The following is a 14,662-nucleotide window of genomic DNA, read 5'->3' as shown; positions in this document are numbered from 1 at the left end:
CGCCGCTTTCTCCTCCTTCTTTTTTTCCTTTTTTTGCCCCAAAGCCGGCGGCCGGTGGCGGGGCCGGGAGCGCAGCCCTTTCCCGGGCGGCGGGGAGCGCCATGCTCCGGCCCTTTAACGCCTTTCTTCCCGGCTGCCGGGCCTGCCCGGGGGAGCTGCCCCCGCAGGGCGCCGGGGCCCCGCATGGGCTCGTCAGCCGCCTCATTCGGACTGCAAACTTCGGTCGCCTCACGTAATTTCCCCCTCTTTTATTTTTTTGCTTAAGCGTTTATTTTTGCTGTATCATTAAGGGTGGTTAGTTAACCCCCCCCCCCAATAAAAGTGACAGCTGTTTTAAGGAGCTAACTGGACCGGTTTTATGAGGTCTCGGCCGCTCCAGGAGCAGCTTCAGGAGTGGTATGCACCGCACTAATTGTTGCTGACTCCAATGCTTCTTTTTAAGTCATCGCTCTTCATAGTAACTTGGGATGCAGCTCAAGAGAAAGACGTGGTTTTTGAAAGCTGCAGTAACGTGGGCTCGTTTTTAGCTGATAGGAGGGTTGCGAGCCTGTGTTTTGCTGGCCCTGTACTTTTTTCTCTGTTTGGGAAAGGTCCCCTTTTGGGGAAGGGAGGTCGTTTCTTTGGTTTCTCACTGGCTGTCTGGCAAACCGTATTCAACAGCGAGGTGCAGAGAGGTTATGCCCCCGGTTTAGCTGCATGGAGGGGACACCCCAGTTCCCGTGGAGAAAAAGCGGATTGATCACAACATTTTTCTTAGTGGTGTTGTGACTGTGTTTGGGAACATCAAACCCAAAACTGTGACAAAAAAGGCTTTCCAGTTCAAAATGGCTTGCGTRCTTGTCAGTGTGACATGCCTTTTAATGATATAAAGTGCTTTTAATTTGCTAAATGAAGCCCTGTGGAAGGACGGAATACAATTAATAGATATTCCTTGGTCAGTGCTGTTACACTCTCTGCTTTTTGGTTTCATTCTAATGCTCTGATGAGCACGGTTCTCCATTTATCTTTCTACTGTGTTTGTTTTGACATTTTCTATTTTTGAGTCTCTGTGTCTAGCTATCCACTAAATGTCTTTTTTATGGTAGTTTTATCTGTACTTAAAAATATTCCAAATTCATAATTACCTATGACGCATGGCAAGATGACTGCTTGAAATGATTTGAAATTTAATTCATCATGCAGGTGAAAGACTTTTGGGTTTTACTCTGTGTCAAAGAAATTATGAAAAACCATCTGCTTGTAAACGTCTCCTTAAGCACTTCAGAAATATTTATTGCTGTAGTACCTAGAACACACGCTATCGGTTACAGAAACTCCCAGCAAATAGAGACACTTAAAAAACAGCCTCTTGTAAAAGCAGCATGCTCATAGAGCAAGGGCATGTGTGTGCTTTTTATCCCTGAATCCCAAAACATTTCAGGGAATAGGCTTTAAGACTCCTTGTAAAGTATCCTGGTTTGACAGAGGAGGAAGAGGGGGAAATAGCAGCTAGTCAGCCAGTGACAGAGGCAGTGCCTTGGCTCCTGGCCTGCTGACTGATAGACAGACGTACGTGGCTCACTCCAGCGGCTCCTGGGCCTTCGTGGCTGCTACTCCTGGAATACCATCGGGATGTGTTTACGAATGTGAGCCTGCAGTGTTTCAACACGAGCCACGGCTTTTACATTCCTTTACCCATTTATACTATAAGGCACGGTGCACGTTGTCTGCTATGGTGTAATCAAAATGCTGACAAGACTCCTAGGCACAAAGCTAGAATATGCCCAAAAGTGGATGCAGGCAACATTCAGGAAATAGGCAGCAAAACTTTCTTTAACCTCCAGCGTGGAGCAAGGCACGTAAAGTTCCTGATGGCAGAAAGCATGCTGAAAGCTGCTTGTGTTGCCTGGCCTTCGTGACTGCGAGGAGGAGCACGTGGGTTACCTTTAAAACGTGCTTCTGCAAAGAGGCTGCTGTGACTGGCTTTGCTGTGCTGGTTCTGTGCTGTTGCCAGCTCTTGAGCCAAGCAAAGTCTTTCCATTGATCTGTACGTTACGGTCCTACACATCCACAGCAGTGCCCCCTGCTCTTTTGATGTGCTGTGTGTTTTGTCTCCCAAGTAATTTTCAAACCTGTTTCTGTAGCTCTGACTTCTCTGGAAAGAATGTGGGAGAGTGGTGTTTCTGCTTGGCTGCTTTGTTTAAGAGACCTGCAAGTGTATAGACAGGTGTCTGAAACTGCAGCACTTCACCTCTGCAGATCTCAATGTATGTTTGTTTGCTCGTGTTTTCCGTGAAAACCTCCCCGGAAAGCCAGTTCTTAAAAACAAAATAAAAATTGCAGTGGGGTTTCTATATGCCCATGGTTCCTTGGTGAAAAGCTGAGCCAAGAGTCTTGTCCCTTTTTAGAAAACAAATAGATGCTTTTCTTTTTTCACCATGGTGCTGTGTGATTAGTCTTGCTGATAGTTTTAAGGATGTTTATTATTAATGTACTTCAACAGCGTTGTGTTTGTATTAAGGGGTTCTGCGTGCGGTGGTTGAAGCGGCRAACTCTGGAGCATCAGTTCTCTGCTTGTGCGAAAAGGGAGATGCCATGATCATGGAAGAGACTGGCAAAATTTTCAAGAAGGAAAAAGAAATGAAAAAAGGTGAGGCCTGTTCTAAAGAATCTTCTTCAATATGAGGATATTTTTTGTCCTGTTTTGTTGTTGGGCGGCTGGCGTGAATGGGTAGTAGCAGAGAAAGCACAGTTCTGTGCTAATTATCGTAAGAAATAACTTTACCGTTCCTAGAAAACCGGTTTTGACCCAAATCGTCCTGCTTGCCTTGTTCATAAGCGTCACTGATCAGCCTGAGCGTCCCATTTTGATTTACCCAATCATTCACATTGAAATGGGACTTACTTTGGACAACAATGTCCTCCCTTCAGGAAGACCTGCTGTATGGTTATAGTTGGTCTGTAGTTGCCAAGGAAATTGTGTGACACTTGAATGTGTCACTGAAAGCCCTGTGATTTGTGTTCTGGAGACTTGGGGTCCCTTTTGCAAGTGTCTCACTGCCTAGGATGTATTTCTTTGATGGTTGCCTGGGCGAAAAGAAAGCCAGTGTAGGAGCACACCACAAGCTAGATTCCTTATTGCTTTTTGGCTAGAGACTTAGGTAATGGGGCATTTTATATTGCTTAAAAAACTAAATCTTAAGTGACAAAACTACAGTGGCAGGGCTGCACAGTGTCTGTGCCTGTGCAGCGTGTGAGACTGCAAGACTTTATGGAATATTTCTTCTTCCCTTTATAGGTATTGCCTTCCCAACGAGTATATCAGTAAATAACTGTGTCTGTCACTTTTCGCCCTTGAAGAGTGACCAAGATTACATCCTCAAAGACGGAGACTTGGTCAAAATGTAAGCATCTTAGTTATGTTTCTCGTGAGTTTACTGTCAGCACCTGAGCTTCACTCATTAATGCTGCTTGGTGTGTTAAATATTTCCTTGGCTTGGCTAATTAGTGAAGCGTTTGAAACGCGCCTGACTCTTCTAATACTTCTAGAAGTCACACAAGTTTCCTGAGTTGTGAGGCCCCACCTGTAATTAACTCTCTTTGTATTGCAGTGACTTGGGAGTCCACGTTGATGGTTTCATAGCGAATGTAGCACACAGTTTTGTCATAGATGCATCAAAGGTAGGTTTTTGAAGGAATGGTGTATGTCTTGCAGCTGCCACTTCCAGTGCAATCTAAAGGCGATATTAAAAAGCTGATGTTTGGGTGCATCTGGTTCCAGAAGGCAGCAGTGTAGAGCATCACAGAAGTTTCTGCTTAGTTTTGCAAAGGCTCCTGAGCTCTGGTGTCACAACAGTGTCGAGAAGAAAACAGTCTGTTTTTTAAAAATTATTCAGTCATCTGGAAAATGCGGGGTGGCACACTGTTTCAATATGCACAACTTTGCAAGGTTACAAATAGTTTGAAACAAACCAAGTGTAAGTCGAGCTGCAGTGAGTTATTTGCATTTAGTGCCTGTTGTGCAAATGGAGGTGAGGCTTGGGCTGTGGGGTGGACTGGGCAGACTGGTTTTGCTGCCCCCTCTGCTGGCCGAGGCACGCGGAGCTGAGCGTGCTGCGCTGCTCCGGGGAGTCACTGCCCTCAGCTTTGCAGCCCTGAGTTCAGGGATGACTTGTTCTTTAGTCCCAAAATCTAGTCTCTGCTTTTTCTGTCCGAATATGCCAGGTACAGACTTGCAGGTGACTCTATTCATGCGGGGCTGATGGCAGCAAGCAGCCCCAGCAGGTGTTTGTGAGGACGCCACCATGGCGTGCGTGGTTAGTGCTCCAGCCGTTCAGTCAAGTCGTTTTTTGGAAATGACACTAAGCTGTGTTCATGAGACTGGCTGTGGGAATTACTGTTATAAGATGTGTGTAAAGTTGTCATGTAAGTTTGGAACAAAGTTTCAGTCTTGGGAAGAGGATGTCAGCTTTGGTCTTGGGAATGGTTTTTCTCCTATGGCTGTGTCAGATTGTCTTGATGGGAAGAAGACAGGAAAAAAAGTTGAAATCTATTGAAATGTCTCCAGTCCATATTTCTAGCTACGCAAGAGTCTAGTTCTGTTTTCAGTCTTTGACAGTGATGGGCTTGTACAGAGATTTTTCTGTTGAAACTCATAAGACAGAACCTATTTGGTTGTAGTACGTACTCGTCTGCTCTTTAGGCAGAGCAGAGCCCAATGACAGAGCTGTGAAGCCCGAAGTCCTTCCTTTGATCTAGATTTCCCGCTCTGTGGGAGAGTGTTCAGGTAGACAGGTTACCTCCATCTCTAGACAGTCAGAACGGTGTTCTTGCTAATAACTGGGAAGGGTGTGAATCTTAAAGACCCTTTATTTTTCTGTTCTTCCAGGAAAACCCTGTGTCAGGTCGTAAAGCTGATGTCATCAAGGCAGCTCATCTCTGTGCTGAAGCTGCTCTGCGCTTGGTAAAGCCTGGAAACCAGGTGAGTGGCTGGTATTTGYGAATATGTGTCGAGGTACCAGTCCTGAAGCTCAAATACAGACGCTGCATTTGCCACGTGGTCACTTCATGTGTAGAAATAAAAGCCTGTGACCTTGCCTGGGAAGAATTGTTCAGCTATGTGGGGAATCTGGAAGCAGCTGCCCGCAGACAGCTGAGCCACTTCTGGGGTGAGCAACGGACCGCTGGGACGGGTGGYGGTGACTCTTCCTGTCAGCAGCTCTGGCTTCCCAGCGATATCTAAGCTCTTGCTTATGTAGAGTTGGCTTCGGAGAGAGGCCTTAGTGCTTCCACTTGCTGGACCCTTTCTCTCTGAAAACAGCTGGAYGCACACAGCAAATTTAAAATGTTGGGAGTCTGGTGGCTTTATCCTGTGATTCCAGTCCCCTTCAGGAAGGAGCGGGTGAGCCTTACTACCAGGGTTGTGGCTGACTTCTCAGCTTGAGGTTCAGTTGGCAAAAGACCCAGAAGGCAGTGGGGCCTGTGGTACTTGCTGTTACAACTCTTTGTGAAACAGACAGAAAATTTTCTGCATCCCTCTGAACTCGTTCACTGTCAGCATCCTGCCACGCGTCCAGAATGGGGATCCGCTGGACAAGGTCGATGAGAACAAGGCATAATGGGGCCAACTGTCTGTTTGAGGGCTCTGACGGACTAATCTGCAGAGGGTGATGGTGTTTCCCTTGTAGGGGCCTTCTGTCATCAAGAGAAAACAGAAATTTCAGCTGAAAGTACCACATTTGCAGGTTAAAGATGGCAAAGACCCTGGGTAAAATCTGGTCTTCCATCTTGCAATGCCTGGATGCCCACTACATACRTAGCTGTTGGAAAACACTTCTTGGCAGTCACTTCGAACTTTCTTCTGAATCCTCCTAACGGTGTTCCCTTAAATCTCCCACTTGCATCTCTCCCTTGTCTGGTGCTCAGACTCCTAAGCAGTTGTAGGCGTTCTCCTTTGTCACTGTTACTATTCCAAACATACTTGTGTTGCTCTTAGTTTCTAGCGTAATCTTCTAAAGAAAGATGGCTTCTGATGAGACACTGGGTGCAGTGGAGGAGGGCTGAGTTAACCTCGTATTACATGTCATTTTTGTTGATATAGGGTTAAAAATGAAAGGCTGATACTGTTTCTCCGTTTTTAGAGGTGTTAAAGCACTGCTCAGTTAGAAAGCCTGCTGGTTTTATCACAGAACAATGTCAAGTTGAAAAGCTATCATGCTTCTGGCTTGAATTTTATATCCTGAATGTATTTTCATGTGTTCTTYATCTAGAACACGCAAGTGACAGACGCTTGGAACAAAATAGCCCACTCGTTTCACTGCACGCCAATTGAAGGTAAGGACTTGGGAGCAGTTGATTCAGAGGTAGCAAATGTTCTAATTACACACTAAATCCCAACCTGCCCTACTCAAATTCTGGGGAACATTTAATGGCTGTGAGTCCTAGGCACTCCATCTTTAAATATAGCAGCCCTTCCTAAAACTTCCCTTCAGAACTCTCTAGACTCTTCTTCCTTCCGTTGGTTTTTCGATTTTTAAAAATGCATTAATCCAGTAACAAAAGACTTGGGCTTTGGTGGCTAGTAGGTAGTATCCTGACTTGTGGACTTCCTGTTGACCTTGGACAAATCGCTTGGTCCTTTGCTTCATACTTGGCCACTTGTAGTTAAAATCCCTTCAGTGAAAAATAAAAAAGAGCTTGCTAGTAATGCAGGAGGCTTTCCTAAAAGATGCTTTAGATGTGCAGGGTATTTAATTTCCTTCCCTATCAGAAACTGATTCACATTTTCTTGATAATGTTGATAGCAGGAGGGTAGGAAGGCACTGGAATAGCTGCTTATAGAAATGAAACCCCTGGATTTTTGTTTGAGAGGTGGCATGAGAGTTTAGTTTGATTCTTGATTAATGCAGTTGCTTTTCTCATAGCTGGTGAYATCACTGTCAAATAGTTCTTTCAGACACAATTAAATTGGTGCATTATTAGTTGAATTTCCTGAAATGCCGTAAAGCTGGCTTGCTCTCTTTGCTTGCTTTAGCCCAGTCTTGAAACATCAGTTCCCTAGTCCTTGTGTGGGATGGCTTTGTGGGTCTTCTCAATGCTTTACTCCTTTCTCTGTGCAAAAACATGGCATCAGCTGCAGTGAGGAGGCGGCTGCTCACACTGTCAGGGGAGTTTAAGCAGCCACTGTTTTGGAAACAGTCAAGTGCCATAATTATCTAGGCACTGGCAGCAGCATAAGGACCCAGTTCATGAAAACAAACGGAGCTGTTGGCTGCTGGGGTTGTGCTTTCCTTTCCCGCCAGCAGCAGCCTCCATCCTTCCTGAATGGAGACATGTGACCTTCCTTGCTGGGACTGGTGGCTTGGGAAGCGGAACAGGAATGGCTGCGTGTTCCTTTTCCTAGGCTTGAATTTGAAGGTGAACTGCAAAGCAGAAAGGATGAGCGAAGCCCCCAAAATATGCTTTGAGTGCTATACAGAATACAGACTAGGCACTCTGGGAAGAACTAAAAGTTTCCATTAATTGACATTTGACATCCCTAGAGACACCCAGGAGTGCATGGCTTAGGGACTCCAGCAATCTCCGAGGTCCTGCAGTGTAGAAGCTGGAAAAAAAAGAGAGAGAGTTAATATAAAGCCTATGATGTGCAAGTATGTGCAAGTAGAGGGTGTTAGGTGCGTACTTGTGGGTTCACCTCCAATCCGTTATAGCCTACTGGTGTAGTTAGAGAGCTTTACTGAGAAGTGACAGTACTAAAAGGGCTCTGCTTCTGGCTGCACCTCTAACTCAAACTTCCACCTCCTCCTCTTTGGAGAGGAAGCCGTTGCTGAAGTCAGAGTGGGCCTTAGGAAGCTCAGTATCATTGCTAATGCACTTGGAAATCTATGACTGAAGGAAGTTAGAGAAGTGCTAACAGCAAAGACAGTTTGCTTTACTGTTTTTGCTCCATCTGAAGGCTGAAATCCTGGGTCCTGGAGTGTTAATAATGCAAGTCACTATGTAGCTGGTTTGCAGCTCAGAGGTGTTAATGGATTCTCTTATCGCGGCAGGGATGCTGTCACACCAGCTGAAACAGCATGTGATCGATGGAGAGAAAACAATCATCCAGAACCCTACAGACCAGCAAAAGTGAGCATCATCTCTGGGGTTGCTTCTTTCAACAGCATTTGGGAGGGGTGTGACTAGATGCTGAACGATGGTCCTGTTTCTCACTTCTTTGGCTGTGATGTCAAGTGGGGGATGTAACAGGTATGTTTGCATGTAGTCTGACTGTCACTGCAATGGGAGAATTTAACAAGGGGAAATATTGCTCTCTTCATGACCTCTTCTTGAAGTCTGATCTGCCCCAGTGTGGCAGATTCGTAGCCCCGTATCTTCTTATCTGGTCTATGTGGATGTGAATTTTGGTTCTGCCTTTAGGGCTTGCTCTGAGAAGGAAAGGCTGAAAGTCCCCAACATCTAAACTCCTCACTGGCACCTGTGAATATTCTTGGTTTCTGTCCAGTTTCTCGAAGGAGTCTCCATCGCTAAATTACAGTCTGTGGCCTTGGAGGCTGCCAGCAAAATAACCAACTGTTGCTAGTTGTAGCAGTGGATGCTAATTCACCAGGAACTGTGCCAAGGCCTATCGTTTGTCTCACAGAAGCTGCCAGGAGCCCACTGGATGGTGATCACTGTCAATAGCGTCCTAGGATGATTTTGAACTAATGAGCTGGATGTGTCATTCCATTCTGTTCCCAGCAGCTCCTCTCCCTCAGGGATGCAGTCAGTGTTGGGTCTCAAGCTGAGTATCTAGAGCTCAGTGGCTTTAAAGCCAGCGCTTTGATTGTAACTTCTGAGACACAGTGATGTTCTCTTGTATTGTACAGGGTGTAATGGGGCTCTTGGCCTGCCTAGGACATGGCCATAAGTTCAAAGAGATGGTGTTGAATGTCTAAGAGACCTTTTGGCCTTAAATGTGGATGGAGTTACTTGTCATGGGCAGGAAGAACACGGGCTTATAATTGTTTTTCTCTTGCCAGCCTGTCACTGATCTGCTYTAATGCCTGGCATATAAATCTTCAACTTCTGTATCTTCTGTGCCAGCTTGTGCTCTTCTGGTCAGGGACCTGGTCACTTTGTAGAGCGCTGTGTATGTGCTTGTAGACGTTTCTGGCTAACCCCRGTGTGGGCTTGCTCAAGGTATCAGTGACTATGTAGAAGGTTTTGTCTTCTCTGTTTACCATTCTTTGACTCACCAAACTTTTTTCCCCCAGGAAGGACCACGAAAAAGCAGAATTTGAAGTCCATGAAGTCTATGCTGTTGATGTTCTTGTCAGCACTGGAGAGGGAAAGGTGAGTGTCGTGCTTCTTGGCCTGCTGTTACTCTGCACATGGTCAAGGCGGGCATGTTTCAAAATAGTCATCAGCAGTAAATGGTGCTAACAGGCAAATCTTTGTGGGTGCCAATTCCAGTTGTTGCATGGGTGTTGCTGCATCTTCTTGGGTATAGCCTTTTCCATCTGAAAAGTAAACCTTTACTTTTACGGTGTCAGAGTACAGAAAGTGCTTTGCAGATGTAAACGTTCCAGCACGTGGACACAATCAGCTAATCTGGCTGAGGAAGTGCTGTGCTGCTTTTCTTGTGTCTCAGCCTTATTTGCATTTTTAGGCAAAGGATGCTGGACAGAGAACTACAATTTACAAAAGGGACCCCTCCAAACAGTATGGCTTGAAGATGAAAACCTCCCGTGCCTTTTTCAGTGAGGTGGAGAGGCGCTTTGATACTATGCCGTTTACTCTCAGGTATTTGCTCTTATTCATGATCTCCCYGTGTGTTCAGAGCTGGATGCTTTGCATGAGCTTACGGACCATGCTGATAGCAAAACCGACTTGCTTTGTTGTTTTGTTACAGAGGTGGAGGCAGCCTTTCCTSCTTTATGTTGGGATTTGCTGTATTTGAACCTAGGAATAGGTGGAGAAAGCATGTTACGGGCTTAAGCAGGAATCCCAGGCAGAGTCTGAGGATTAGAGTATCTCCTGTGCCTTGTGTGGCATGTGGGGAGCCTGAAATTGTGGTTAAAGTAAAAGGAAGGAGAGGAGTGAAAGCAATGTCAGAGTGCAGCATAAAGAGGGAGGCAGTTCCAGCCAATTTTTGCATCTGATGTACTCTCACAATAAAGAAACAATGCTCTGTTAACAGGCCCTTTTTATCCTTGAACCCACTTGCCTTCTTCCACTCTCTGAAGGTAATAGTTCACCTAGCTTTAATGTTTACAGAACAGCTGCCTCCTTTGGCAATCTGCTTTGTCACTGCAAAACAATATAGCCAGGAGCGAGGGGGAAGGAAACGAAAAATCTCTAGCCTGACGGCAGAGGCAGTTTAGAAATCTGCAGGATGGTATCCAGTAGATGGGCTCTAGAGGAGGGCCTGAGCTCGGGTCTGACTCTTTCTCCTCCGCAGGGCATTTGAGGATGAGAAAAAGGCCAGGATGGGGGTGGTGGAATGCGCCAAACATGAGCTGCTCCAGCCTTTCAATGTGCTCTATGAAAAGGAAGGTGAGTGCTGGCCGTGGGAGGGTTGAGAACTGGATGTGGAAGGATGCTTAGCAGAAACTGACAGTCACTTCCGGGATTCTGATAAGACCGGTGCTGACTCTCACTGTATAAATGTCCAGACATGCGCTTCAAATTTGCTTCAAGGGCCATGAGATTTATCCTCCAAGAAACTCTGCTCATTGGCTTCTGAATCTTATTTGGGAATCGTTCCAGTGACAAGATGAAAGCGTTTCCTGGGCAGAAGGAGAAACAGTGAAGCRCTCTGGTTTGCTTACAGAGTAGGCTGGAGAAGCTTTGGAGGGTGGCACTTAGGGAATCATGTTGCCCTGGTCAGCATGGGTTTAAGAAGTTTCTGCAGGATCTGCTAAAAATCTTTAGTAGTGATGTTATGGAAATGGCATAGGGATTGAAACAACTTCTGGTTGGAAACATCTGCCCGAGCACCTAATGGATGAGATATGTCAGGGCGGGGCTATGGGGTAGTAACATCAGTTTCTGCTTTGCAGGAGAGTTTGTTGCACAGTTCAAATTCACAGTGCTTTTAATGCCCAACGGTCCTATGAGGATAACCAGTGGCCCCTTTGAGCCAGAGCTCTACAAGTCGGAGTTCGAGGTGCAAGATGGAGAACTGAAGGTTGGTTTAAAAAAAATGTAGCATATTACGTGGGTCACTGTCTTTGCACCCCTTGGGATGAAAGTAGGAAGCAGAATCTGGAAGACTGTGCTGGAAAGCTGTATGAGGCATGAGCTTAAAARGGGGAAGGTCAGCCAGTCCTAGTCTGTTCTCATCTGAGCGGCTCAGGGCAGGAACAAAAGCTTTGAGTAAGATGCTGCAAACCAAGCCTCTGGYGGGGTGGGGATGATCTCAGATGGGATTTGCGATAAGGAGGGTGCAGGTATTCAAAAAGCTGGACAGGTCCATGGTGAACAGTTCTGAAGGCAAAGGGGAAGCAGCGGCAGCTGTTTGCAGACAGGTTATTTTCACGCTTAAGAAAGCGGCAGTAGCACTTGGCACAGGTCAGCAGTTCACGACCCTGCAGTGCTGCAGTCTGCAGCACGAGCAAGAACGTGCTTTACATCAGGTTGGGCCCTTGTTTCCTGCATCAAACACAAGCTTTAGCTGCTTGACAACGATACCCAGCCCTTTTCTACAAGTAGTTGAGAAATCTCAACAGCTGGCCCCAAGGCCTCATACCTCAGCGAAGTGCGAGGCTGCGGCATTCCCCATCTATCACTATGCACGTTAGGATTTACTGCCATTCCTTCAGTGGTTGGCAATGCATATTTTGCTTTAAAGACATTTCCCTTTACCTTCTGTCAAAACAAGAAGATGGCTTTCTAGCTGCTTATGTTTCCTTCCTGTCTCTAGGCACTCCTACAAAGTTCCGCAAGCCGGAAGACCCAGAAAAAGAAGAAAAAGAAGGTAATTTGGCCACATTTTTGTGGGGATTGAAGGTACATTATATCTGGCAGTCAGCAATGCCCAAACTTTGTCCAGGTCCTGCATGGTCACATTTTGGGCTCACCTCCCAGCCCATCTCAGTACAACATTTAAAGAATATCCTGACGCTCCTCTGGCCCAGGAAGCAGCAGTCTTGTGAGAAGGGACATCCTTCTGAAAAGGTTTCTTGGGTTGGCCCTGTGAAATTGTGGCATTGTGGCCTTGTGTGCTCTGCATCCGCACCTCGCCCGCGTTACTGAGCGATTCCCTGTTCTGACGGTCGTTGCGGGTTTGTCTCCACAGGCCTCTAAGAACGCAGAGAACGCCACCACGGGAGAAACAGCGGAAGAGAATGAAGCTGGCGACTGAACAGCTCCAGCTCCCTCCATGTAGCACCCAATTCACACACACTCGCCCCTTTTCCCCCCCAAAACAGAAACAAAATAATCTAGCGCTGTTTGTCTCTTACAACCAAACAACAAACAGTCTGGACTTCCCACTGACTACAACCGGCTCCTATTGACTTTGCCATTGAGGGAGAATTCCCTCAGCCACTTCAGACTACTTAAAAAAGAAAGCAGAAAAATGAAATCAGGAGTAAAAGCTAGTCTATATCCACTCTTTCTAACCTTTTCTACTACTCATACTTGTTAAAGAGGTGAACAGCTAAGCTGTTCCTGGTGAGAGAGGGAGTGTAGAGAGCTGCCTGCTTTCCTCTTCCTCCTCCTCCCTTTTTTTTAATTTCTCCCTTTACAGATTTTCTTGGAACAAAAAAAAAAAACAGCTGATTAAGCCCGAGAAAGTGACCTGTGTTTAGTGATATGGTACGCATGGACGGTGTAAGGTGATCTGCCTCACAGCACTATCTCAGCTCCTCCCCGTCCGCGTAGACACTCTCTCACTGTAACTGTTATCTTGGAGCAGAAGACTTCTCGCTCCTCCTTTTAGCCTCTAGATTGTACATTTAAAATTGGGAAAAGTCGTATCAAATTTTATGTCCCCTATGAGACCGTAGACTGTTCTGTCTACTGCGTTCTGTCTCAGCGTTGGTTTACGTAGAAACGCTCTATTTTTTAATATGCCGCTGTGATAAGCTTGTTTTTGACAGTCCAACATGTATGGAAGCACATTATTGAAGTCAGCATTCCCCGTGCGAAAACCCTGCTGAGGGGCAAGAGGCAGGTGAGCTGACCACCCCTGCGTAATGCCCACCACTTGGCAGTACTTTTTAATTCCCTGGTATCCTGGGGAGTTTTATTCTTCCCTGTGGCTGGTTTCCATGGCCCCTGAATATGTTCCACTCTTTTATGTGCATTGGATCTCTCAAAAGAATATCCCCTTTGCACGTGCTCCTCTCTTTGGTGAGATCAACTAGGGAAATGCTACAGCAGTCATCAGACTTGGACTAGAATTCATCCAGGGGTATCACTCTTTGATAGTAAGTCTCTTTTTCTTTTTTTTTCCTTTTTCTTTTTTTTAAGAGAAAAACAGATTGAATTTTATGTATTTGAGTGTGAGTGTTTTTTCTTTGCTGATATCCTCTGACCAGGTCTATGGTTATACACTTTCTGTAGCTAAATTTGGGAAAACCTCTTGCCTCTAAAAATGCCCTTTCAGACAGCTCCCGTGCTCCTCTGCAGGCCAAGTGCTTCCTTGCCAACATCTGGGTTTTAAAACCTAAACTCAAAACGTGCAAATATTACCAAAGTTTAAGTCAATAAAAGAAAATAAACAATGTGATATTTTTTTTTCTGAATTTTTCCATCTCTGTCTGCAAACTGTCTGCTCCTATTTTCTAACCTTTCCAGCTCTTTGCGGGGCCTTTGGGCAGGTGGATAAGAACAGAGATACTGCGGGGAATATTCTGAATGGATGCAGGGTAGCTACCTATCAAACACTGAAGCCRGAGGCAGGAGGGCTCCTGTCCAAATCACTGGTGGTCTAGTTTAGGCAGCTCCTAAATGTTAACCATGAACTTAAGGGAAAAAAAAATACCTTGTTCCCAAAGAGGAACATTTTAGCATTTATAAGCAATATACTGTCTATTGCCTTCTATAGAAGAAAGGCAGAGCTAATCTTTCTCATAGTCCACAATACAGATTTATAAACCACTAAGACTTGCTGGAGGTTTATTTAATTTTCTATTTTTACTTTAAAAAAAAAAAATGTACCTCTTGATACAAGCAACAAAAATTCAGTTGTTAAAACTTTGAAAAGCGAAAACTCCCACGAAGTACTCTGTAACTGACTTTTTCCAAATAAAATTGACTAGTGACATCTCTGTTTGGACAGAAGAATGGGTCTGCTGTTTTGGGGGGCTGCATGGTATTTTGGGGGCGTGCGCAGGCTGGCCGCGGGGGCGCCGCATGTAGCGGCGATTTCATCCCCTTCCTGATTTCGTTCCCTGAAGGGGATGAAGAAATGAGGCGACTGCACGGAGGCAACCTGGGACTGCGGCCCTGAACTGTCCCCTCGTTTTAGGAGGATGCGGGTGGAGGGTGGCGCTGGTGCGGGGAGTGAGGCAAGAGCAAAGGGGCTGAGCGCTGCGCCGGGGCGAGGGCTGTGGGGCGGCTTCTCCCAGGGTCTGGATGGGGRCACGGATCTGATCTGGGGCGCAGTGGGGAGGCATGGCCGGGGGAGGCCTCGGGCCCCTCTGCCTCCCCTGGGGCCTCCTTCCCCAGGGCGACTGTGCAAAATGGCAGCCAA

General features: G+C 46.1%; 1 protein-coding gene across 2 annotated transcripts; it reads left to right on the top strand.

Annotated features, from left to right (window-relative positions):
- The first annotated feature begins 168 nt into the window (after window positions 1–168).
- Window positions 169–14,233, top strand: PA2G4 (proliferation-associated 2G4). Of its 2 annotated transcripts, none has more exons than XM_026059160.1 (13): window positions 169–232; window positions 2,501–2,629; window positions 3,278–3,383; window positions 3,591–3,660; window positions 4,868–4,960; window positions 6,249–6,312; window positions 8,028–8,106; window positions 9,234–9,312; window positions 9,629–9,762; window positions 10,421–10,515; window positions 11,022–11,149; window positions 11,885–11,938; window positions 12,260–14,233. In XM_026059160.1, exons 1-13 carry the CDS (start codon window positions 184–186, stop codon window positions 12,323–12,325), a joined length of 1,146 nt encoding a protein of 381 aa, XP_025914945.1. In that variant the 5' UTR covers window positions 169–183; the 3' UTR covers window positions 12,326–14,233. The 2 variants fall into 2 exon arrangements, with proteins under 2 accessions (XP_025914945.1, XP_025914944.1); XM_026059159.1 differs by lacking the exon at window positions 169–232 and adding an exon at window positions 1,980–2,246.
- The last annotated feature ends 429 nt before the right edge of the window (window positions 14,234–14,662 follow it).

The sequence above is a fragment of the Apteryx rowi genome, unplaced genomic scaffold (genome assembly GCF_003343035.1).
Source record: "Apteryx rowi isolate R43461 unplaced genomic scaffold, aptRow1 scaffold_1520, whole genome shotgun sequence".
NCBI lineage: Eukaryota > Metazoa > Chordata > Aves > Apterygiformes > Apterygidae > Apteryx > Apteryx rowi.
This window is presented reverse-complemented; position numbering and strand designations above follow the sequence as displayed.